The sequence below is a fragment of the Sceloporus undulatus genome, chromosome 1 (genome assembly GCF_019175285.1).
Source record: "Sceloporus undulatus isolate JIND9_A2432 ecotype Alabama chromosome 1, SceUnd_v1.1, whole genome shotgun sequence".
Lineage (NCBI taxonomy): Eukaryota > Metazoa > Chordata > Lepidosauria > Squamata > Phrynosomatidae > Sceloporus > Sceloporus undulatus.
In genome coordinates this window covers 39,504,205-39,529,322 of record NC_056522.1, presented here as the reverse complement: position 1 = coordinate 39,529,322, position 25,118 = coordinate 39,504,205, and the positions used below count along the sequence as shown (strand labels likewise).

Below are 25,118 nucleotides of genomic sequence, written 5' to 3'. Positions count from 1 at the left end.
GAAAGGAATATCAGATAGGCCTGCATCCTACCAGTGAAATAGACAGTTTCTATCCACAGATATATAATCTAAAAGACATGGTAAAAAAGGGGGGGAAGGGTTGGTAGATGCTGAGAGAAGAGGGAAAAAATAAACATGGGCACCAATTCATAAATACTAGTTCTTAAAATCACTAGCTGGAAACAGTAATGGGGTGGAGTTGTCTGGAGAAAAGGACCCATTTTCCTTCTCAGCAGCTCAGCATCTTGGGTACCTTAACTCATTACGTCCCAACAAAAGACAGCTCTATTTCAGGTTAAGACTCATTCTTCTAAATATTTTTAGTTTCTGAAGTAATAATAAAAACAATAACAACAACATTTATTTATAATGCCCTTTCCACCAAATTGAGAGCAGACAAGTGGTAAATTACAAGGCTGATGCCGTTTACAATTAATTAGCAAGTATTCCAAGATCATTGATAAAGAAATTGTGTTATATAATAACTTGATTGATCCTTTTTCAGTTGACTTGGTACGTATAGATGTGTTCAGTCAACTGAGTTACTGGAGTTATAAAACGAGGGACATAAAACAAAAATAAAGCTTCTGCCAAGCATTTTAGTATCTATGATATTGGACATTCCTCATTGTACAGGTGCACTGAGTTGGGTTGAGGGGCAGGCAACTGTCTAGGGTGCTAAGCTTCCATCTGCCTGATGTAGGCTGTCTTCTCGGTTGTCAGCCCAACATGAAACAAATCATACAGATAGTTCATCTTCCAAACCTGGCAACACTCAACTGCATAGCACCCATTTATGAAAAGTTTTTTAAAAGATTATTTGATAGAATATTCACATCACCTTTGAACAGGATTAAATCACCTTGTCTGACTGATGAATTCTGTTCAAATTTATTCTCAGAGAAATTATCTTTGAGTGCCTCTTTAAGATTAGTTTTACTGTTTATACAGTAGTTCATATAATTGTTTTCAAAGCTGCTTTGGATACAGCAGAGCCCAAGCCAGCTCCGTCCTTTCTATGGAATCCTCTTTTGGAGATTTCTGGCCGCACTGCTGGTGGCAGTTGCTTTCCTCCTATCTGAGGACCCTTCCCTCTACCAGAGCCTTCACATTCAGCAGCAGCACTCCTCATCCCCTGGCAGAGACCATTCGAAGAATACTAACATATCGTCTTCATTAATAAGTCTGCAACATTGTGTGAGTTAGGAATGTGGTCTTTGCTAACAAGGGTGTTGTTGTTACTGCTCCTGCTAACATGGCTTCTATATTTGGATTTTTCTGTGTTTGGATTAGTATTTCAGCAGGGTGGGATGGAGTTGAGAATGTTTTTGTCATTCTTATTCAATATTTAAAAACTATTAAATTCAGGTGTTAAGTAGTCCTCCTCTAATATCTGGCTGGAGAGTGCAGCATAGTTATTGCAAAACTATTGGAAACAGATTCAGATAGGTATGTCAGTGATGTAAGATGATAGGAAGAGGCTCTTCTCCAGGTGCTGCAGGCACTTAATTTGTCAACAAGAGAGAGAGTTGCTTCATTTGTGGTGTCCAGACTATGAATACTTTCCCCATGAAGGTTTGGCTACTGCCAACATAGCAATTGCCTCAGTGCCTGCTAAAAACCTTTTGTTTGCCCAGAAATCTTAATAATTTTTTTGTCTGTTTTTGTTGTGTTTGCTGCTTGTCGCTGTTCTCAGAGTAATAATGTGTAGAGTGTTTTTATTATAGTGGATACTCCCTTTAATCCTCTTTATATTCTATACTGCTATCCACAAAGATGAAGAGCAGTTTTATTTTTATTGGTAATGAATAAATAAAAAATAAAACATTAAATCAGTGACAGCTTCACACTTTACTACAGAAGATTTAAAAAAAAATTAAAGCCAGACTTTAAAAAAAATGTCCATCCACTTCTACATTTCTATTTGTTTTGTAACATTTTTTATGGTCTGTGTAGTCCCAGGAATGTCCACGAGCAGGAAACTGAACCCAGGACCAACTGCAGTTACCAGCCCCTTTTCTGTGCGGTATCATTTCTAGTATCATTTCTCCACGATGCTATTCCTATATGGATCCTTTACCATAGGGGAAGCTGCAGGAGTACAGTCATGGGGAAATGAGGAAATAACATTAAAGTTGAGCTTTTGTTGTTTTAGAACTCAGCAGAAATATTACACATAAAATATTTCAGGAATGTTGCACCCTTTGAAGAAGAATAGTACAAAAGCATGGCAATAGTTACTTATTTCTGCAAATAGAAACATTGGCTTAGTTTATATCTGTATGACTTCTCAATGTTTTATGTAGCTTCAGCTCCTACGAGACAACCGATCAGAGAGAGGACACAAGAAAAACAGTTCAGTGAAAACAGCAAGCAGGTGAGCTTAATATATAATAAAGGTGATATTTTAAACAACATTTAAATCCCATGCATATGTTTTTTCTAATAGTTGAAGTGCTAATACAGAAGCTGGAAGAGAGATCAAAAATCTGTGTCTAACTAATCGAGACTTCAATTGTATTTTGGGCTAAACAAATGGTCTGAGGCAGAGGTTTGAAAAGATTTGAAGAAGGTTCTGAAAGTGTCAATAAACTGGGTTGTCCATATATCACTGAAAATGGTTAGCATAACCATCTTATGACTGGAAGCATTAGGATAGAACATACAAACTAAAGTAAATACTGGATATTTTGATGCACTGAATAAAGAACATTCTTGTCAGTTTCTTCATAGGTGTGCATGTGAGCTGTTATACTGCTTAGATTTCCTTGTGTTGATATGATTTCCATAACTGATATGATAGCCCTGTTTAAATATTTGAAGGGATGTCATATTGAGGAAGGAGCAAGCTTATTTTCTGCTGCTCCAGAGAACAGGCCCCGGAACAATGGATGCAAGTTACAGGAAAAGAGATTCCACCTCAACATTAGGAGGAACTTCCTGACAGTAAGGGCTGTTCGACAGTGGAACAAACTCCCTCAAAGTGTAGTGGAGTCTCCTTCCTTGGAGGTCTTTAAGCAGAGGCTGGATGGCCATCTGTCGGGGATGCTTTGATTTGGATTTCCTGCATGGCAGGAGGTTGGACTGGATGGCCCTTGTGGGCTCTTCCAACTCTATGATTCTATGAACTGTGATAGGTGTTATGTAATAAATATTATAATCCATGTTTAAAATGAGTCCTTACTTTTCCCCAAATGAAATAGCAAGTCCTCTGCTTACCACATTTTTCATAAGTTTCCAAAGTGCATTTCCTTCTTTTTTTAGTTCATTCTTTTAAATTTATTGTATTAGACATTAGAATTGCTGGTAGAAAGCAATTCAAGGGGCTGGTAGAAAGACCTAGATATTATGGCTATCAGATCCGTTATCAGGAAAATATGAATATTGTTAAAAGGGACTGCTTGAAGTAAAATAAAGGATCAATTTAAACTTGTAAATTGTTAGAGGCTTTATTTTTAATTAAATCCTAATTTTCTTTGAGCAAATTTAAGTTAATTGATCTCAGAAATATTTTGGTGATATCTAAACCAAATTATATTTTTATATTTCTGGGATTTTAAAAAACATTGCTGTTAACAACAATTAATAACTACAGGTAATTAAAAATAGGGGAGCAGAAAGACACAAATGGGAAATGTGAAAACAAAATCATCCATTATTCCTGTAGCAAGCCTTTTCCCTATCAGGTTGGTGGGGAAGCTTGTTCCATCTGAACAGAACTTCCTTGTTGTCTTCATATGATACAGATGACTATATTTTGTTACACAGATGTGACAAATAGAATTACAGCTGTTCTTTATTTGATCTTCTAAAGAGGGAAAGATGTGCAAGTGTGATGCCTGCTCCCTTTTTCCCACCATGTCATCTGTTGTTTGGGAAGAGGCCCTAATTTGCAGTAGATAGAAAATTATTTGTCATGTTACAGGTTTGCCAAAAATAAATGAAACCATTAATTACTAAAATTTTTGAGCAGCTGTTAATAGATTGGAATAGAAAAACTGTACATTACACTTACTGGTTAATTACCAGAATTATAATCATTTAATGTGCCTTTTGTGGAAAATAATGGCAGCACCGAAGAGGTAAACTTTGTACACAATTTGAGCACATTATAGCATTCTAGAAATACACTTTGATATTTTATTTGATATCAAAGCAAGGAATTTATAGCTAATTCTATTCTTCATGCCCACAGAAGGGTCCATTCAGATGCATAATAGTTACAAGCCTTCTGAGCTAAAAAAAAATCCAAAGAAAAGGAGTAAAATATAGAGAAATAGTAATTGGGCACCCATGATGGCACAAGTTTTCTGTGGTGGTGGAATTGCATGTTTCTGTGAAGCAAGAGGCTGTGCCATTGGTAGCAGGGTGGCTGTTAGGATCTCTCATGTCAGACAGGCTTTTGCTGAGGCACTAGACTAAATGTTCCAAACAACTACATGGAAGCAGTAGTTGGGGGTAGTTACAATGCCAGAGGATCTTGCAGAGACAGTCCTTGTTAGCACTGCACTAAGGAGGCACAGTAAACCCCCTTTGAATGTCTTTTACCATGAAAAGCATGATAGCACAATCCATAATGAAACCAGAAATAGTGACAGAAGATGACACTTCTAGGTCAGAAGATGCTCAACAAGCTACTAGAGCACAGCAGAAGACAACTACCATTAGTGCTGTGACTAATAACACAAATGGACTCAAGTTGGAAAGGATGTTCAATTGTTGACATGCTCAGAGGTGAAACAAACGTCTAAAACTTAATAAATATTAAAGGAAAATGAAACATGGGAAGCATGAATTGGGAGAGTTAGACATAGTAAAACAAAAATGGAATGTATAAACATTGCAGTTATTGGAGTAAGTGCACTAAAGTGAGCAGGAATGGGACATTTTGAGCCATACACTGTTTTTTACTCAGGAAGTGAGACTCTAAGAAGAAATAGGGTGGCATTTTTAGTGAGGAGAGATGTAGCAAAAGTGGTAAAATACATATATAAAAAGAATAAGAGACAGGCACAGCTCCACTATGACCAGCTCAGAGGCAGACGAAATGCCTTCCCTCCATTCCAGCTGCCGCTGCTGTGGCCTCAAAGAGAGAAAATAAGAAGCAGTTTCTGCTGGACTTAATCCTCTCCCCCACTGCCATTCCCCTTTCCTTATATGTCGTATCTTTAGAATGGAAGCCTGAGGGCAGGGAACAGTCTAATTACCAATTTGCAAGCAGCTCTGAGACCATTTCTGAAGAGCAGTGTATGAATACAAGAAATAAATAAATACTGCAAAGTCTAACCAAGCCATGTCAATTACAGTTCAAGGAAAACATGTCAATATAATCATAATCCAAGTTTATACTCCAGTCACAGAAGAAGAAGAAATAATGAAGAATTCTATGCTGAAGTCCAGGAGAAAATTGACCACACGTCGAAACAAATCTTTTTAATCATAGGTGATTGGTACGTAAAAGCAGGAAACAGATCAGAATCATAGACTGTAGGAAAATTTCTCCTAGGATCAAAAAACAAAGCAGGAGACCAACTGATTGAATTTTGTGAGACCAACAGTTCATCACAAAGTAATCTTGTAGCATCTTTGAGGCTAACTGAAAGAAAGAAGCTGGTAGCATGAGCTTTCGTAGACTTCAATCTACTTGGATGAATCTGAAGGAGGTTTGCTGAAGTCTACAAAAGCTCATACTACTATTCTTTCTTTCAGTTAGGTGCTACAAGATCCCTCAGTACACTGATTCCCCAGACGAACACAGCTAAGTCTTTGAGTTCATCACAAACACTTTCTTCAAACTAGTCAAGAGGTTACTATATATATGGACATCATCTGATGACCAATATAGAAATCAAATAGGCTACATAATTGGAACCAAATGGAGAAACTCCTTTCTCTCTACAAAAACAGGACCAGATTGTGGCAGAGGCTATGAACTGCTGATATCAAACAGAGTAAAGCTAAAGAACAACACTAAACCAACCATCATGCTGAAATAAATCCTGAAGAACATCCCTGAAAAATTAAATATTTTGTTTAAAAAAAGAGAGATTTGCACTGTTAAGCCTAAGTGACCAGAAGAACTCTGGGCTGAAGCCTGAGACATTGTCAGGGAGGAATGCAAAAAAAACACCATGTGCAGGAGCCCTGGTGATGCAGTGGTTAAATGCCAGTACTGCAGCCACAAAGTTGTGAGTTCGATTTGCAGGGCTCCAGTTTGACTCAGACTTCCATCCTTTCATAGGTCAGTAAAATGAGTACCGAGCTTGTTGGAGGCAATTGGCTAACACACTTTAAACTGTTTAAAAAGTGGTTAGTTCACTATAAAGTGGTCTAGAAATGTAAAGTGTGAAGTGCTAGTGCAGTTTTCATAGTGCTCAGTGTGTAAGAAAATTTATGCAGTGTTTTAATCATCATAGTTTGGTACCTTGTTTTTAATTGCTAATTCTTTATGTATTTAATTGTTGTGCTTGTACTTGTATTTTTATACCAGGCTGTACTCCCGCCTCGATCCAGGCATGAAAATATAAATAAAATTTTTATTATTTATTATAATTATTATAGTAGAATGTTAATTTAATAACAGCTTGATAGGTGTCTTAAATGGTTTTTACTAGCCAACATAGATTCTCTAAGGATAAAGTTGGATTGTAAGATCAATATGAATTTCCTATGTACATATTCATTTTTCAGAAGCCCACCAATATTATATTCAAGAAAGCACTACAAATTGAATCAAATACTAGAACAGGAGTAATATTGTAGCTTTCAAGATGATGAACTGCATCTCCCAGCAGTCTTAGCCATCATAGGCAATTATGAACAGTGGTGGGAGTTGTAGTCCAGTAGCATTTGGAGGACAACAAAATTGTCACTCCTTTACCAGGCTCTCTGGAACAATAAAATGTTGTATCATATAGGAGCTTTGCAATTCACTCAGTCTGAGCTATGTGTTCTTCGTCTTATTTACTCCTTAGTATAAAATATAACACTTCTTTTAAAACTGAAAGTTATGTGACATGTTTTGAAGAACAAATGAAATCCTAAGCCTTGGCTTGTGAGAACATGATTTTTATTAAAATGCTTTGTGTTTGTTTTTATGTTTTTTATTCATATTCTAAGTTTTTGTACCGAAGTGTCCTGAATTGTGTTCTGATCATGGTAGTTTATTAGTATACAAGTTTGTGCCACCTTTGACTTGTTCGTGAAATGAAATATTGGTTTAGATTTGTCTTTGTCTAATTCATATACTTTTGATCAATTCCAACTCATGCCCAATTATATTACATTGCATTAACATAATTCAACAGATGTTGATATTTAAATGCTTTCTGGCATTCACATCTTGGACAGCTGTCTTAGAGCTTGGGGAAAAGGCAAACATTTAGAGTTAAATGCTGAACATATGCTAAAATTACTAATTAGAAGCAAGAAAAAACAATGCATTATCCTTTTTGAGGACAGTAAGACTCCAGTACAGATATTTTAAAAGCCTTTTTGGTTGGCATAAAGTTCATGAGTCTCTGGAGGCAAGCATGTTAAGAATAACTGTACAAATAGACTTCATTTCCCATCAGGTTTTCTTTTTTAAAAAAATACACAGCACACTTACTGCAGGTAAATCTTCATCATCTCCTGTGTTTGAATTAGGCTGGGAACAGCTAGGAGATGATAGAGTACTGTTCATGGAGATGAGAGAGTCTCCTAGCAAGGAAAATACAGTACATTTTTCCTCTTTCATAGTGTCATTATGTTGCTATTCAATATAAAATAAATGTGTCACCATTAAAGTTCCAATCTTAACATCCTGGCATTATATGAAAGGAGTTGACAGAACTGAATTGTTCTATCACATCTGTTTAACATTCATTTAAAAAAAAAAAAAAGTCCAGAGTGGTCATAGTTGTTACTTGTTAGTACAATAGCATTCTCAGTAGTGTGAAAGCAGATGTTGCAGTGCATGTTATGCTGATGATGTCATGGTTGTAACTAAGCCAGAGGAAAAGCTTCAGGAATAGGCAAGCCAATGGATGAATTCAGTGTGAAATTCTGATTACACTTGCTTAGTTCAAAATAACATAGATGTATGTGCTTAAGTACTATGTTTTTAGAAATAGGTTTAGAAATCTAAAACTTTCTTCATCTGACATTCAGTATCGTTATATTGCATATTCCTACAAGAATTGGGGGAAGGAGGAGTCAAGACAGTGAGCCTCTTAGAGGTTAGAACAATTGAAAATTTACTTGGTAAATCATGTATCATTGATATAGTTGTCTTTGTATATCACACTTTTACCAGGGAGCTAGAATTTTAATTTTATAGCAGCTGCATGGGACAGGTTAGGATTAAAGGCTTACCCACAGTCACCCAGTGAGACTCATACCAGAATTTTGTCAGTCACTAATAATAAACTTGGGCAAGGCCAACTCCCAGCGCAGTAAAATTTTTACTCCCAGTGAGTAAAAATCACCTAGCTACAGCCAAAAACAATGTACACAACAGAATATAGAAGCAACCCCCCTCATCTATTTATATTGGCAATGCACTGACCACTTTTCCCTCTTAAAAGAAACAATCACAGACCATAGATTCATCCAGTGTCCCTGGAGGCTTTTATATTCAGTGTGTGTGTGTGTGTGTGTGTGTGTATTTATATTTATATATAGACACACACACACTCACCTCTGACTTATAAGCAACTTCAAAGTCTTATAAGCAATTTCAAACTTCACAGCTCCAAGCCTAGTCCACACACACACACACACACACACAGAGCTATCAAACATACTCTGCTGCTTCAACCATAACTCTCAGCCAACCAAACATTCCAGTTGTTGACTCTGAATATTTTTCTGTTGTTTAAAGACATATTACACCAACAATTTGAACCTGATTTTCCCACTTCCAAACATAACAGTCCGCATACTTCTATACACAGCATTCTGCAGCTGTTGAACTCATTTCAGATGTTTTTCAAGTAGGCCTGATGAAAAGTTTATTTGCCTACTTTTGTAATTGTTAAGCATTTTAATAATTAAAAGAATTGTGTTGAATTTTCCGTTTAGGCTATACAGAAATTTTACTTTTTTGTACTTCTTGTGGTTAAACCTAGAGGTAGTGATTGATAGCTTACCTCTGAAATCAACTACTGTGTCTTCATCTTTGCTTATAAAGTACTTAAGCACTATGTTCTAAATCAGGGATAGGGATCATGTATCCCTCCAGATGTTTCTGGACCAAAAATCCCTAGAACCATAGCCAGAATGCTAGAAAATGCAGTCCACACTTCTAGGGGGCTGCATGATGCCCATATTCCTGACCTAAATCCAATTCCTAGAATAGACTGACTGAAACAATGAGATTTGCATAACTGTTGACTTGATTCTACAGGTCTACTTTAGTTGGAAGCAGCAATAAGATTTTGTTCTACTTTCCTCTGGATTTTATCCTAAAATATACGTGTTAATATAAGAGATGAATTTATATTAGTTATACAGTTTTGCCAATAGGTAATAATTCTGTATTTTTTTTTCCAAAAGATTGGAAGTACTGTTGCAACACCATCATTGTAATAGTTGATAAGAATGTTCATATTCAGAATGTACTTTTTACAGAACAGATACTGTTTTGTCTTAAAACTGTAGTAATATTCCATCTTCAAAACCAAGATACACATTTGCAGAAAATACTTTATAAATGTTTCCATAATATGTAGTTATGAAAATTCATAATGGTCATATGCTTCCATGTTTCCATCAGCCTGCCATTCGGAGGTATCTAAGCCACTGATGTCAGCTCTTGCTGTTTTTACTAAATTGTGATCTTAAGCAACTAGTCCCTATCACTCCTTGCTAAGTAGAATTGGGTGGATATGGATAATGGATATAAGGCAAAAATATTTGCTCCAAGTATGCATCCTGAATAGGGATTTCCATGCTTTCTCTTGGTTTCTGTCTGCATAGTTTAAAAAAAAAGTAATACTGTACCATGATAGTAGCTGTCAAAATTACATCTGTAGACATTAGAACTGCAACTAGCATTCCGTACTGAAACTGCCAGACAACAATGGTCTGAGCTTTGCTATGAAACATACATGAGATTTGACTGAACAGTCAGAGAAGTAAGACATGATTATCCAGCATTTAGGTTCTTCTTCTTGATCACTTAGAAGAAGCAAGCATCATGGTTTCTACTCTTATTAGTGGCAAATCTGAAGATTTTCACAAAAATACAGGGGAGCAGAAGGCTGATTGAAGAAGTGCCATGTAGATTGTCTTCCCTGAATATTAAAGTATTGTTTCAAAGGAGATGTCTGTTCATAACATGGCTAACACAGAATATGTGAAGAGTCCTGTACCAAGATATGAGAGGCTTGTTCAAGCTAACCCTCTTATTACAGCCTCTTATTACAGCAGAAAATGATTTGTTGTATTGTGTTGTATTTTAAGAAGCAGTTTGGCATGAGATACAAAATGTTTCACTTCAGGAATTAGTTGTAAAGTTGGGAGATCACTGCAGTCCAGATGTGTTCGTTTACATTCCTGTCATAGGATGAGCATGGACATGGACTGTGCTAAGGGTTCGTTCCATCTGACTGTTGTGAGAGTTCCCAGGTGAAAAGCCTCCTGTCATTCCAAATACACTTCTCTCATTCCCAGTTTTGTAATACAGCACCTAACAAGGAGTGCAGAGAGCTGCAGCCTGGTTATATGCGTAGAATAAATTGTGTATTTTCTACCTTTCAATTCAAGCAGTTGTGGTGGCTGCCTCCGGGTTGCTCTGTGAACAGAAATCCATTATGTGAATGGCAGTAGAAGGGCACAGTATATCATCATATGGGCTGAACACATATAACATGTGGAAGACTGTCTGTTTTTGCATGAGTAATTTTAGAATTATAGGATAATATAACTAGACAATGCTGCATTTCAGGGAACTTGTTCTATATCAACCATCTCGGTTTTTAACCATTTTAATTTCTCTCCCCATGTTTTTGCACCTGCGAATAACAAATCTTCACTGCACTTGAGGTTTTATAACTTCTTCCTTGATTCCCCCCCCCCCCTTTTTTTTTGTTTTGTTTTTCACGTTATTCTTGATATAGATGACCTAAATACATGAAATTATAAAACTCGATATAAAAGTAGACCACGATTGCAAAAAGAAAGAGCTTTAGATCACAAAATTGGCATATATTTTACAGGTTCTATATAAAATGAGATGACATGAAATAAATTGTTATTAAATCAAAATGAATATTGAAGGTTTGGGGGACAGGAAAAGAGTTTTGGAACCTCAATGCACAAATGGAAGCTGAAAGAATTTAGTTACTGTTAAACTATCGAGAGTATTGAGAATCCAGAAAAAGTGTGGGTTCACCATTCTATTAAACTACAGTTCAGCATGATCAGAACAAACTACATTGAACATCTAGCTCATGTACTGCTACATGAAAATGTTCAAATTTTTTCACTTGTATTTCTACTTAAACAGAGCTGTCAATTGAAATGTTAGTGTGTGGATAATTTTAACTGTGGTTTGGCTTGTTTCAAGCCAACCACAGTTAACACTGACCACAGTTTACAGGTTCAAATCATACAATGAACTACTAAGAAGAAGATTAACAACAACAATAAACAAACAAACACTTCCATACTACCATATTAGAAGGCATACTGGGAGCATGCAGCCCCAGGATTCAGAGCACCTCACTCTCATCACACTAAACTAAATGCAGCCAGTTGTTTTTTGTTGTTGTATTTAGCCATACATTCATCTTGTAATTCATCTGAACCAGAACACAGAACATGAAATGAAGTATTCTTCCACTTCTTTTTATATTAAAACATGTGGATGGAATTAGCTCTGTGAAAGGATTGGCAATCTTCATCTGCCCCCTTCCTAGCTCTTCTTTCCTGATTGGTAAACATACCCATTGTCTTCTTGGCAGTTACTTTGTGTTTAGCCTGAGAACTAAAATCTACATTCAGAGCAGATTCAAATACATTTAAATTTATTTGAACCAAATAATAAAAAAACAATTAAAATATAAAAACATATTAAAACACAGTTGAAAGTAAAAATAAAAGAAATTACTGAGACAAAAGACTGCCAGCATGGTGTAGTGGGTTGAGCATTGGACTACAACTTAGGAGACCAGGGTTTGAATTCCTGCTTTCCCATGGAAACCTACTGGGTGACCTTCGGCAAAGTTACTTTCTCTCAGCCTCAGAGAAAGGCAAAGGCAAATCCCCTCTAAACAAATCTTGTCAAGAAACCCTTTGTTAGGTTCACCTTCAGGTAATCTTTGGTCGGAAATGACTTGAAGACACACAGAAACGCATCAAAAGCTCCTTCATTAAAAATCTAGGGTTTTTAATTTCATCTTCACAGCATACCCATTTGTTTTCAAGCTCAGTTGAAAGTGCTGATTTGGTCTTAAAAACCCCAAAGATCTTGGACCTGGCTATTTGAAAGGTTGCTACCAAGTATGCTGCCAAGATTTTAAAATCTGTCTTGAAGGTCCTGCTCAGTATGCCTTCATCCTGAGTCATTGCATCATGAGTACAAGAGACAGTGCCTTCTCAGCGGTGGTGGTGCATCAGCTGACAAATTACTGCCCATTGGAAACTGGCATATTCCCCAATGACTGTTTTTAGATAGAAATTGAAAACATTTTTATTTAAGGAATTGAAAACATGTAGCCAAGCAGCAAACAAAGAGGATACAAGCTCCACATGCTAAAGGATGGTCAATGAACAATTTGTTTGCTACTCTGTCAAAAGTGACGTAGGACTTCATGTCTGCCATGACAACCATGGGTCTGTCCCCACTCATGCTGTTGAGCACATGCTTGACCTCATTTTCTGTGCTGAATTGGATGATTGTGATCTGAGAGTGGAGGAACCATCAATAGTTATGGTGTCATGGGCAGATCATCATCTAACCAGGTATAAACTTGTTAGGACTGAGTGGCAAAACGAATCACCTCAAAGGAGCAGCCTGCCGCCGCCCCTTTGAGCACCAGATCGGGGCCATGGCAACCACACATCATGGCCCCGATCCAGTGTTTTGGCCCAGAAAAAGAGAGCCGCTGCTGCGTGGCTCTTCCCCATTTCTTCGGCGCAGCATGTCTAAATGCTGCACCGAAGAAATGTTGTGATGCCACCCACTATCTGGTTAGGTGTATGGCATGATGTCGCTTTGGAGGTGGAGTCAGGGCAGGCACGCCCGCACTCCACCCCAACGCCAGCCCTTTTGGCTGGTTTGCATAGCCAAACTGTCTCTTGTATAGCAGCTAAGAAACCCTGCATGAGTGGAGGACTGATTAAGATGGTCCACCTCAGAAAGGCTTATGGATCTGGATGGCTTTCTGATCACGCTTGGGGAGTTTCCAGTATCTTGGCAGACAATTCTGTCAAAGCTCTTGTCAGCCTCTGGAATGGAGAAATGGACAAGGAAATCAATTGTTCCAGAGCATCCCTTCTCACAGAATGGAGTCGAAAACCAGTGAAACCTGGTGTTTCAGATAGCTGGTGACAATGATACAGGTGAGAAGGCAATTAGAGCAACATTGGCATAAACGCAAAGCAGGGGCAATCTAACAGGCATATATTCTACGGCAATTCAGGCAGAAAAAAAATCTTCTCTTGCAATCATTGCACCTGCAAAGAGCTAGCCAGCAGAACTGTTTTATTTGGTCAGGAGAGTTTTACACACTGACCCATGAGTGGAGAATCCAAACCACTCTGAACAATTTATTCAGCACTTTGCAGATGTAATCACTTGGCTCCTCTCTGACTTGGATGCTGTAGTACAAATCCAATGGATATAAGTCTGGCCACTGCTTGTCCAGTTGTAAAATAATAATAATAATAAAATTTTTATTTATATGCCGCCCTTCCTCCGATCAGGGCGGCTCACAACATAATTAAAATACAAACAGTTCCAATAAAAACATATTTAAAACAACCCAACAGTAAAGCCCCAAAGCCCAACCTCTTGGCCACGAAAGAGAGGAGGGAGGCCCACAGGATATTTACTCGGGGAATGCCTGTTGGAATAGGAAGGTTTTGAGGTCCTTCCTAAATTGGGCCAGGGTGGTGGACGAGCGGAGCTCTGTGGGCAGCGCATTCCAAAGGGCTGGGGCAGCTATGGAGAACGACCTCCGAGTAGTGGAGGCCAACCTAGCCCTAGGCACCTTCAGTAGCTGCTGCCCAGACGTTCTGAGAGTGTGAGGCGGAATGTATGGGGAGAGGCGGTCCTTTAGGTATCCTGGGCCCAAGCCATTTAGGGCTTTATAGGTAATTACCAACACCTTATATTGAGCTCGGAAGCGAATGGGCAGCCAATGAAGATCTTTTAAAACTGGTGTTATATGGCTGGTCCTGGACGCACCAGTGACCAGCCGGGCTGCCATATTTTGCACTATTTGCAGCTTCCGAGTTTGGTATAAGGGTTGCCCCATGTAGAGTACGTTGCAGAAATCCAGTCTCGAAGTTACCAGAGCATGTACAACAGTTTCTAGGTCCCTCTGGGCCAGGTATGGGCGCAGCTGGCGAATCAGCCTAAGCTGATAACAAGTGCTCTTGACCGTCGCATTCACCTGAGCAGTCAGGTGAAGCGACGAGTCAAGAAGCACCCCCAGACTGCGCACGGAGTCCTTCACAGGGAGCGTGACCCCGTTCAGGACAGGTGGAACCACCGCCATTCCTGGACCAGGGGAACCTATCACTAGTACCTCCGTTTTCTCTGGATTCAATTTGAGTCGGTTTTCCCTCATCCAGCCCATTACTGACTCCAGACAGGCCACGAGAGGAGAGACGCCATCCCCAGTCACTGCATCAGTCGGAGACATAGAGAAAATAATTTGGGTGTCATCAGCGTACTGATAACCCCGCGCCCCATGTCTCCGGATGATCTCTCCCAGTGGTTTCATGTAAATGTTAAATAGCATGGGAGACAGAATGGCCCCTTGAGGGACCCCAGTTTTAAGGGGCCTCTCATCAGAGCACACGTCTCCCAGCTGCACCATCTGGGACCTCCCCGAGAGGTAGGAACGGAACCACTGGAGCACAGTGCCCCCGATTCCCACCTCTGCGAGGCGCCCCAGAAGGATACCATGGTCTATGGTATCGAAAGCCGCTGAGATGTCCAAGAGCACCAACAGGGACACGCTTCCCCTGTCGATGCCCAGACGGAGATCATCGACCAAGGCGACCATGGCCGTCTCAACCCCGTAACCCGCCCGGAAGCCAGTTTGAAATGGGTCCAGATAATCCGTTTCATCCAATGAAATGGATGAATTGTAATGAATACTGTCAGTTTATGCAGCCTGGAGGATAGGATAGGAATAGGATTCTTGGAGAGGTAATAGCAAACCCTTGCCCTTGACTTGTTAAAAAAGCCAGAGGGGGGCTTGCAGAGTAGGTAAAGGGAGAGAGTGATTGGTGCCTTGCTAAAACAAGGCAAAGCTCTATCGTGCTTAAAGGAGGCAGTTATAAAACCACAGTTGAAAAAGTTCTTCTGTGGGTACTACCATGCATTCCATTTTGGGGCAAAAGACTAGGGCTTGTGAGAGCCAGCGTAGTGATTTGAGTGTTGGACTGCGACTCTGGAGACTATAGTTGGAATCCCAGCTTGGCAGTGAAACCCACTGGGTGACCTTGGGCAAGTCACAAGCTCTCAGGAGAAGGCAATGGCAAACCTCCTGTGAACAAATCTTACCAAGAAAACCCCATGGGTCGCCATAAATTGGAAATGACCTAAAGACACACAACACACTAGAGTTTGTGATAGGCATCCATCCCCAAGGAGAGGTTAGTTCTGGACAAAGTGACACATGCCTTAGTTACCTTTTGTTTGGATTAATGGGCTCTATACAGGGCTGGCTATGAGGAGTGTTTAGAAGCTTCATCTGGATCAAAGAGCTGCAGCTAGATTGTTAACCGGGGCTGGCTAAAAAGAGCACATAAATCTCTTGTTGTATCAGCTTCACTGGCTACTGGTCAGTTTCAGGGTACAATTCAAAATGCTACTTACGACTTACAAAGCCCTATACAGCTCATCCGGTTATCTCCCATGTTTTGATATCTTTGAGGGAGGTTCTTCTCTCTGTCCCACTATCTTCACAAGTATGTCTGATGGCAACATGGGAAAGGATCTTCTTGGTGGCTGCTCCTAGGCTTTCGAACACTCTTCCTTGAGATGTCAAACTGGCTCCCTCCTTGCTATCCTTCCTTGAATAGCACTTCTAGGGCTGAATGCTCAGGGAGGACGGGCTTTTCATAATGTTCTATATTGTTTATATTTCTCATTTCTCTTTTTAATTGTCATGCTTTTTAATTCAGCTGATGGTTTACTTATTGTTTTTAACTTTTGCATGATGTGATTTTTTTAAGCTGTATTGGTTTAACATTTGCAAGCTACCTTGAGTCCAGGCTTCAAAAATATAACGTATAAATAAAGTGGATACAATAGGAGAGGGACGCATGGCTCCTCACATATTTGGGGCTGGGTGCTACATGCAGTAGGCAGTAGCTTCTAGGTCTGTAGCAGCTTCATTTATATACTGCTTCGTACCACCTAAGCAGTCTCTAAGCGATTTACAACTGTAAGCTAATTGCCCCCAACAAGCTGAGTACTAATTTTAGCGACTTTGGAAGGATGCAAGCCTGAGTTGAGCCTGAGCCCTTCACTGGTATTGAACTCCCAACCTTATGATTTGTGAGTGACAAAATTTTAAAGAGGTACAGAACCCTACCTCAAAATAGGTTTCACATCTCTGATAGTGCAGTAAGAGAAACATCACTGTGTTGCATGAATGTGTACTTCATGTATATACTTGTACATTGTGATGTAGCTGCTAAAGTGCTGCTCAGAGAGTTGGAACATCCTAATTCCAGTCCTCACTATGTGGTCTTCGGCCAGTCTCTGTGTCTCATTCAATCTGTTCCATGAGGTTTTGTGAGAATATAGTAGGAAGAACTATGCACACTGACTTGATCTCAGTAAAAGAAAGGTGAAATATAAATATAACAGGGAAATGGATAATACAACTTGATCTACTTCAAAATCAAGATTAAATAATGGGCATGCTCTCATTGGGATCCCTTTACTGTTTATTTAATGCAGTTAAATAACTCTGGCCTTTCTAGGTGAAAACCTAAGACAGCTCACAAAATTAGGCATACAATCAATGTAAAGTTTAAATTTAATTGCTGATATTCTCCTTGTAGAGATTGTTGGGGCTGTTGTTTGCGTTTTTAGAAATAGCTACACAGACATACATTCTACTGAATTTAGTGTAATATTTCAGTGTTAAAGTGTATGAAAAAATGTTTGCAGTGCCTAAAGATATATTTTGTATTCTAAATTAGCAGCAGTTTGACATTTCAAATAACAAAATAATGTTTTCACTTTATTCAAAGTTCTTGTCTGCCTTCTTTGAGATGAAGACTACTTAACTCTAGCCATTTTACATTATCCTTCTGAAATCATCTCAGATATGAACTCTCTTATCCAGCTTGTGACCTGACAGAATGCAAAAGGATAAAACTGAAGGGTTGTACAGCCATCTGCAGGAACTCATTGATACTGTGCCAGTACTCTTGTTGCTATTTTTATAGGATTTCATTATTGTAATTAGGTTAAAGCCTTGTTAATTGCAACATAAAATAAACTAGAGAGTGAAATCAACTTTACTACTTGGATGGAGAAAAATATGGTTTTAGGCATATTTAGGGAAATATAACAGAAGCTGAATTAGCTATCCAAATGCCAACAGTGCTAAAAAAAATTCTGTAAGTAAAATATTATTGTCATTGCTTTCTTATCAACAGGTTCTTGTGAAGTTTGGATTAGAGAATCTATATGGCAAAAAATGGATTTCTAATTTGAAGAGCTCTAAATCAGGACAAGGTCCTGCAGATAATTTTTTCTAGTCACTACAGGACTATAGCAAGAGAAGCAATACCTGTAGAATTCCTGATGGTTCCAACAAGGCACAAATATTCTTTTCCCCTATTTTTAGTAGAAAATTAGCCTTTTAAAAAATGATTGGTTAAATATAAAAGAAACAAAATACCCCAGCTATAATTTGTGCAGAAACACATTATCATTACATAGAATGAAATTCCAGCCTCTGCTTAAAGACCTCCAAAGAAGGTCACTTCTCTCCAGGATGAAAAGGTGCCATTGTTGAGCACCCTTTGGGTTCGGCCGGTCAACCAGTAACAAATCCATGTAACAGTTACTTTGTCTAGCCCACATTTCATAAGCTTGTTTGCAAGAATGTCCCTCCTCCAGTCTGCTGGGACTTCTCCTGTTCTCCAGGAGGCCTCAAAGATTATTGCCAATAGCTCCGATATTAAATTTGCCAGTTCGTTTAATACCCTTGGATGTAGTTCATCTGGTCCTGGAGACTTATAGTCATTTAGGTTAGCCAGGTATTGTACTGGGAGTTCAAGTTCATCTTGCTTATTTCCCATGCTCTGTGCATTAGTGTAGAGACATTGCAGACCATGGGTCCCCTTTATTTGCTGCCTGTGCAAGTTTTTTTTGCCTCCCACTGTTGGGTCCTTGCACTATTTGTCTTGTTTCCTCTATGTCAGTTTGACTATTTTCTCCAGCCCTTTTACCTTCCTTAATATTGTCTCCCTCCCCAACGAAACTCAGTTTAAAGCCCTCCTGATCAAATTCTTGAGACTTTTGGCAAAAACATTTCTTCCAACTGGCGTGAGATGCAACCCATCCGTTGCAAGAAGTCCCTCCTCATGGAACCACAGCCCATGATCTGCTATTTTCCTCTCTCTTCCTGGACCATACCTTTCAACTGGCAGAAGAGACGAGATGACAACTTGTGTATCCATTTCTTTCAGCTTCCTACCAAGAGCCTCATAATCCCTTCTGATGTTCTGAAGGCAGTGTCTTGCAGTATCATTGGTTCCCACATGGACCAAAAAGAAGGGATAATGGTCAGTAGGCTTGACCAGTCTTGTCAGTCTGTCTGTCACATCACGGATCTTTGCCTTAGGGAGACATCACACCTCTCGAGACATCTTGTCAGGCCTACAAATCACTGCTTCTGTACCCCTCAGCAAGGAGTCCCCCACTACGACCACACGCCTCCTACGAGGATTAGCAGCGGCTGTTCCCTCTGGTGGAACTCTCAGACTCCCCTTCTCTTTCCCTGAAGTCTGTCCATGCTGCTCTTCCTCATCCTCCTTGATAAAGGAAAGATCTTCGAATAGATTTTCTAGCTGCAAGCTCCCAGAACAATCCCTTCTTGGCCTACTTCTCTGTGTGACATTCCTCCATCTGTCTTCCTCCTGTGTATGTGAAGTGACCTCCTCCGCCCCAGCAACTTCCTCTGCGTGGTACTCATCCAAGATCGTTAGTTCCATTGTGTCCAGGAAATCCACTTGCTCCCTAATATGCTGAAGTGTAGCTACTCTGGACTCCAGCTGCTGTACTTTCTCCTTCAAGAGTGCTACCAACTTGCACTTGGTGCATATGAAGTTCTCCACTTCTGTGGGCAAGAATACAGTGGGCCCATGCCTTACGCGGGGGGATCCGCTGTGGACCCCCCATGTAAGGTGAATTCCACCTATGCTGGAGCCCCATTCATTTGAATGGGGCTCGTGCGCGGCGGCGCAGCAGCACAACGGGCGTGCACCCCATTCATTTGAATGGGACACGCCGCCCCTTGCACCCCGCGCGTTCCCCACGGCTTGAGCACGTAGGCTCAAGACCGCGTAAAGCGTGCCTGCTTATAACGCGAGAGCACTGTACAAACATCCCACAAGTGTTGCATGTGACTGCAGCAGTTCCCTCAGTGTCCATACTGCAGAGTCTTTAGTAATGACTGAAACAGGACTGTGGGCTTCCTCCTCAAAAAATCCTCTGGTAAACACCAACGTTAAGGCCCCTGGTGACCTGGCCTTTTCACCAGTCTCTGACAGCAAGCTTAATCTACTGGGAATATAACTTTATAGGAATGTCTTGGCTGCTAGCTTGTACTTAAAGGCAAGGTTCTGACTCAAGGTTTGCTTCTCACCTGCTGCCTCTGCTGTAGATTTCTTTGGATCAAAAAAAATTCTCTCTGTGGCAGGAACTGGTCTGAAAGGGCTCTGGGAGGAGCTATATAGAGCTAGTCTGCTAGCTCCACCCCTAGTGACTCACAGCCGTGGCTCACAGAAGCTCCACCCCTCAGCAACATGCACACTCTCCCAGAGTTTTAAAAAAATTCAAACACCAATCAAAATGGCTGCCCAGCTACTCCTCTCCTTCTCCTCTCTCTGGCAGGAACTTTTATCTTTTATATACATCATATACAGATACTTTAAGGTAATTTTATACAATATTTTTAAAATAATTATGTACATGAGACAAAGTTTGTATAAACTGAATCATCTGAAAACAAAGGTGTCACTATCTCAGCCACTCATACAACATGCTTTGGGTTTTGGAGTATTTTGCATTTCTGAATTCTGGATAAGGGACACTTAACCTGTAGTGAAAGTTACCAGACAAAATAAAATCTGAGAAGTGGGTTTGTGTACAAGCTTATTTATTTAAGAACATTTTATATTGCTTTTCTTTAAAAAACACACAAATTTTTACAATAAAAACAGGTACAGGAAAATCAAATGCTAAAAATAATAAAACAATAACATCAATTAGAATATTTTAAATGGTGCATTAAAAATGAGGGGTAACTTGGAAAACAAAAATATCTTTAGTTGAATGCAAAAATACTCAATACTGGGAGCTCACCTAATCTCAGTGGAGAGAGTTTACCACATGGTGAAGAGAGAAGGCCCTCAACACCGCTAACTTCACAGAACCATTCATGATTGTTCCTCACTATTATAGCCAGCTTATTGACCAAAAAGAAGCCGCTTTGAGATCTCTTAAATATTATATTTTGGTCATTTATCTTAAATTAGTGAAAGTTTGAAGTTTTGAATGTTTTAAAATTATACTTAACACAGTTGTGATTATTTCCAGAAAGAATGTGCCTGTTCCTTTTTTTTGTTTGTTTGTTTGTTTGTTTTGTTTTGTTTTGTTTTTGTGGAAAATCTGAACCATCAGGAATTGGGCAGGGTCCAGTAAATGATAGTCACAAGAGTAGTAATGACTTCCATTGATCATAATGTTTATATATTGTACTAGGCAGGAGGGATGACAGAGAACAAGTCTCTATATTTGGCTCATTGCCTTAACATTACAGTATGCAAATTGTCAGACCATTACAATATGCCAATTTTGTAAAGTGTTATTTGAGTTTGTGGCAAGCATTTATAATGGATAATTTTAAACCAGGTTATATTACATACTTATCCCTACATAAGATATGCATCTTCAGTGACTCATCCCTCAATAATCTCTACAGTGTTCACAAGCAGATATAGTGACAAATTAGCCAAATGCAATTCTGGATTGGTAACTTAATAATGGTACAGTATTTAAGAGTGAAGACAATGATTCTTAGAGGAGGTATTGTCTTAGCTATAAAACTAGGGATTGAAACAAGGAATTTATTAAGAAAAAAGAGGAGAGAAGTCAGTGTTACTAGTCTTATGTGTTGAGAAAATTAACCCTGAAGAACACTACCTGTAGGTTTAAGCTTGTGCTTTAACGTCATGCTTGTATTATTTTTAAACTGCAAATAGCAGCTGCTAGGGACCTACTGCAATCTTTTTGAAAGATCTATCCTAAGATGCTGTTTGATTTGTCCAAAAACACTCATTGGCACTAATATGGCAACTTCAGAGGCAGTGCAGTAGCATTTAGAGCATTAGACTGGAACTGGGGAAACAATACTCAGCCACGAAGCTTGCTGGATGACCTCCAATCAGTCACTATCTCTCAGCTCAATTTCTCACAGGATTCTTAGGATGCTAAAAAAGAGGACCAGGAAGTCTGCTGTGAAAGGTGAGCTATAAGTGCTATAATAAAACAGAGCTTGTAAGGTTACCTTTCAAACATAATTCATTCTTTTACTTACTGGGCAGGTAAATATGCGCCATCTCCTCTAAGATACTGAGGGAGAGTGTGAATAGCTTTTTATAATACAGTATCAGTATTTGTCTCACCCATGATAGTAGATGTTTGTCATACCCATGATAGTAGAGGTTAAACTTACCAGTAACTTGCCATAGTTACAGCCCTGATTCAGTACCAACAACAGTTCCTATTTATAGTCTGTAAGAGACATGTACAATATTAAACTATTTTTAATGGCATATATGTTGGCACCTGCATCCTGAAGATGATTTATGAAAATGATTGTAGCATCTTTCTCACTTATTGTTGTACAGTGCAAATGATGGTTGCATTTCTCTCACTTATTGTATAGTGCAGTAGTAGCATCAGTTGTTTGGGGGAGTTACATAAAATGTTTGTTTGCTGTACAGCATAACACAGTATGAAATTAAGTTATAAGGGAAGGAGATTTTCAACAGAAGAAAGAAAGCAGTGTTACCGGCATCAAGTGGCAGCTGTGGCTTGTATTGGCAAATCAGACCAAAAAAATAAATAAATAGCCGGATGAAATTGGCAATAGCTCTTAATGGTGATTAATACATTGCTGTTGATCAGGTGTTCTTTCCTGGTGCTCATGCTGTGTCTCTAAATAGCATCTCTTTCTCCTCCTGTTCTTGTAATTACTCACCTAAATAAAACAAATAGTATGTATTGTACCCAAAAATAATTTGTCAACCACTTTCCAGTTTTCTGTTCTTCCTTGTTTGTTCATTTAATGGCATGCCAGTTACAAATATATTTGGCCTACCAGTGTAAGTTCACACTAGTCTGGCTTTTTCAGCCTTTTCCTTTTCCTCTGCCTCAATTTTGCCACTGCCGTGACACTTGCAGGCCTGCTCCACTGTTGTGCAGCTGATGCCCTGTCTAGGCTTATCTCTTTCTTAGTGACAGTGAGTGTTCTTGCCAAATGCCAGGGACCATAGTCACATCTGTTTGTCTCCCGAGCTTGTCTGAGGCTGCTCGGGAACACTTTTTATCCGGGGGCAGCTTTAACTAGGCCTAATACTCTGGAAAGCCCTGTTTGTAAATGCATACAAAAAGGCGACAAGTTTCTGTTGTCTTTCCTTTAAAATTATTCCCTTTGACACGACTTGCTCGAGTCCCTGTCACCAGCATGTCAACAGCCAAGTTTTCAGGCAAGGTGGTCTTAACAAGTTCTATTGCCCCTGCCATATAGCATGCCGAGCTTCCTGCCAGAACACTATTTATAAATGATAGCTTGGAGCAATCTATGGATAAGTGGAGAGGAATCAGGGGAATTAGCTGTTTGTAATCTTCCAGTCTGAGAATTCATGCTAAGGAACACAGAGGCAAGGCTGCTAAGCTTATTTCTCCTATTTTACCATATCTCACTGAATGGAATTGGAAATTGAAATATGTGTTTACTAAATCAAGGGAAACACTAATACTGGTACTAAACGGAAATGAGACTTTGGCTCATTTTCCCCCCAGAATATTGCATGCTTTGTTTGTTTGCTTGTTTTTAAGCATTTGTACTCTGCTCTTCAGCTAGTGTGGCTCTCAGAGAGGCTTATATATGATCAAGAAGGATGATAACATATAATTTAAAACAGTAAAAAATAAACTGTTCAAAGCAGTGGCAATAATGAGCCAAATCCAACATTGCACAACGGGTCTTCCTTTCCTCTTTTATCCTGCCCCCCAGCAAAGAAAAAAAAATCTGTTCAGATGGTCTTCCAACATTCTGGAGCAATTGAAAGACCACCCAGTTGGCTGTATGTGAAGGGTTTATTTAGCTACCAACAATGTCTCTTCTGGTGGAAAGTCACCTTTGAAAACAATCTGTTTTCTGCTGCTTTTTCTTTTCCTCTGCAGAAGGCTTTTGGTTCTAGTGGCCTTTCTGTGTCGGGAGAAAGGGCCTCATTCTGAAGACAGTGGTGGCACCTGGAAAACAAACCTTCGTTATAGGCTTAATCATTCAATAGACTCTACCTTCTTAATAGTCTCTTAGCAGTTTGTCATTATGTGATAAATGACTGGCCTATGGTGATCCCTAAGTTTCTTTCCATGACTATAGTACTGTACAGTTGGCCCACTATATCTATGGATTCTTTATCCACGGATTCAACTATCCATAAATAAACACATCCAAAAAGCAAACCTTGATTGTGCCAGGGCAGAGAACTGCAGTTGCTGGGTTATAGAAGGGGCACCATTTTACTCTGCCACCATATTTAATGGGACTTGAACATCCACGGATTTTGTTATCCACAAGGAGTTCTGGAACCCAAGAATTCATTGTATATATATATTTTAATTTATTCTTCAATACACATCACTGTTGAGGAAAGTCTCTAGGGAAAGCAATGTTGCTTGAAAGTGAATACCTAGCTTCACAGTATGCTTTATACTTAAAGCTGTTTCTTGTAATCCAAAATAAGAACTAGAGTAAGGTGGACAACTCCAGTTCTCTGCCTTGGAACACAGCAGAGGACCAAGGGGCTGCCAAAAATTGCCAAGGCATTAAAGAAACAAAACCAGAAGTAGCCTGAAGTCCACTTCTAGCTTTGAAACAAAATGGAATAATTAATATTGAATAGCAGTAGTGGGAATGACTGCAACCTATTGAAAAGGAGAATTGCTATTCCTGGAGGCTTTCGAAAGAGGCTGTACACCTTTTAGAAGGGATAAGTAAAGGTGGTTCAAGAAATCTGAAAGGGACTGCAAAAACTGTCTTGGGGGACTGCCTTGTTTCCGCAGATGAACTAGATACACAAGTGAGTTCCTGAGTTTGTTGACTTTCCATAAATTGGAATGCTCATGTCTCCCCAATAAGAAGGTATGAGATTCAGAGATACCTCACACAGTTTATGGTAATGGCTGTGACAGGTTTGCCCCCTCCCCAAAACTGCAGTGCACAGAAAGAGAGAATGCAGATCTCCTTATGCATCTGCTTTTCACTACGAGTTGTTAATATGCAAAGCAGCCTTTAGACTTCAACTGTGAGTTTGACCAAATTGATTATCTTGTTTTGAGAAGGTAAGAGATTTTAATAACAGGTCTTGGTTTTCGTATTTCTTAAATATTTACAGCATGTATGCGTGTGTGTGTG

At 39.3% G+C, this 25,118-nt stretch overlaps 1 protein-coding gene across 5 annotated transcripts in view; it reads left to right on the top strand.

Moving 5' to 3' along the window:
• The window catches only part of GPATCH2 (G-patch domain containing 2), a 171,007-nt gene that overhangs the window by 122,949 nt on the left and 22,940 nt on the right, over positions 1–25,118 (top strand). For 4 of the 5 annotated variants that reach the window (XR_006104974.1, XM_042478745.1, XM_042478784.1 and 1 more), the window contains one exon: positions 2,307–2,377. The exons of the other annotated variant lie outside the window; for it this stretch is intronic. Coding sequence is in view for 3 of the 4 variants with exons in the window: in XM_042478745.1 (XP_042334679.1) it covers positions 2,307–2,377 (71 nt within the window). In the remaining variant the exon portion in view is untranslated. The remainder of the gene's footprint in view (positions 1–2,306; positions 2,378–25,118) is intronic. 5 annotated transcript variants of the gene reach the window in all.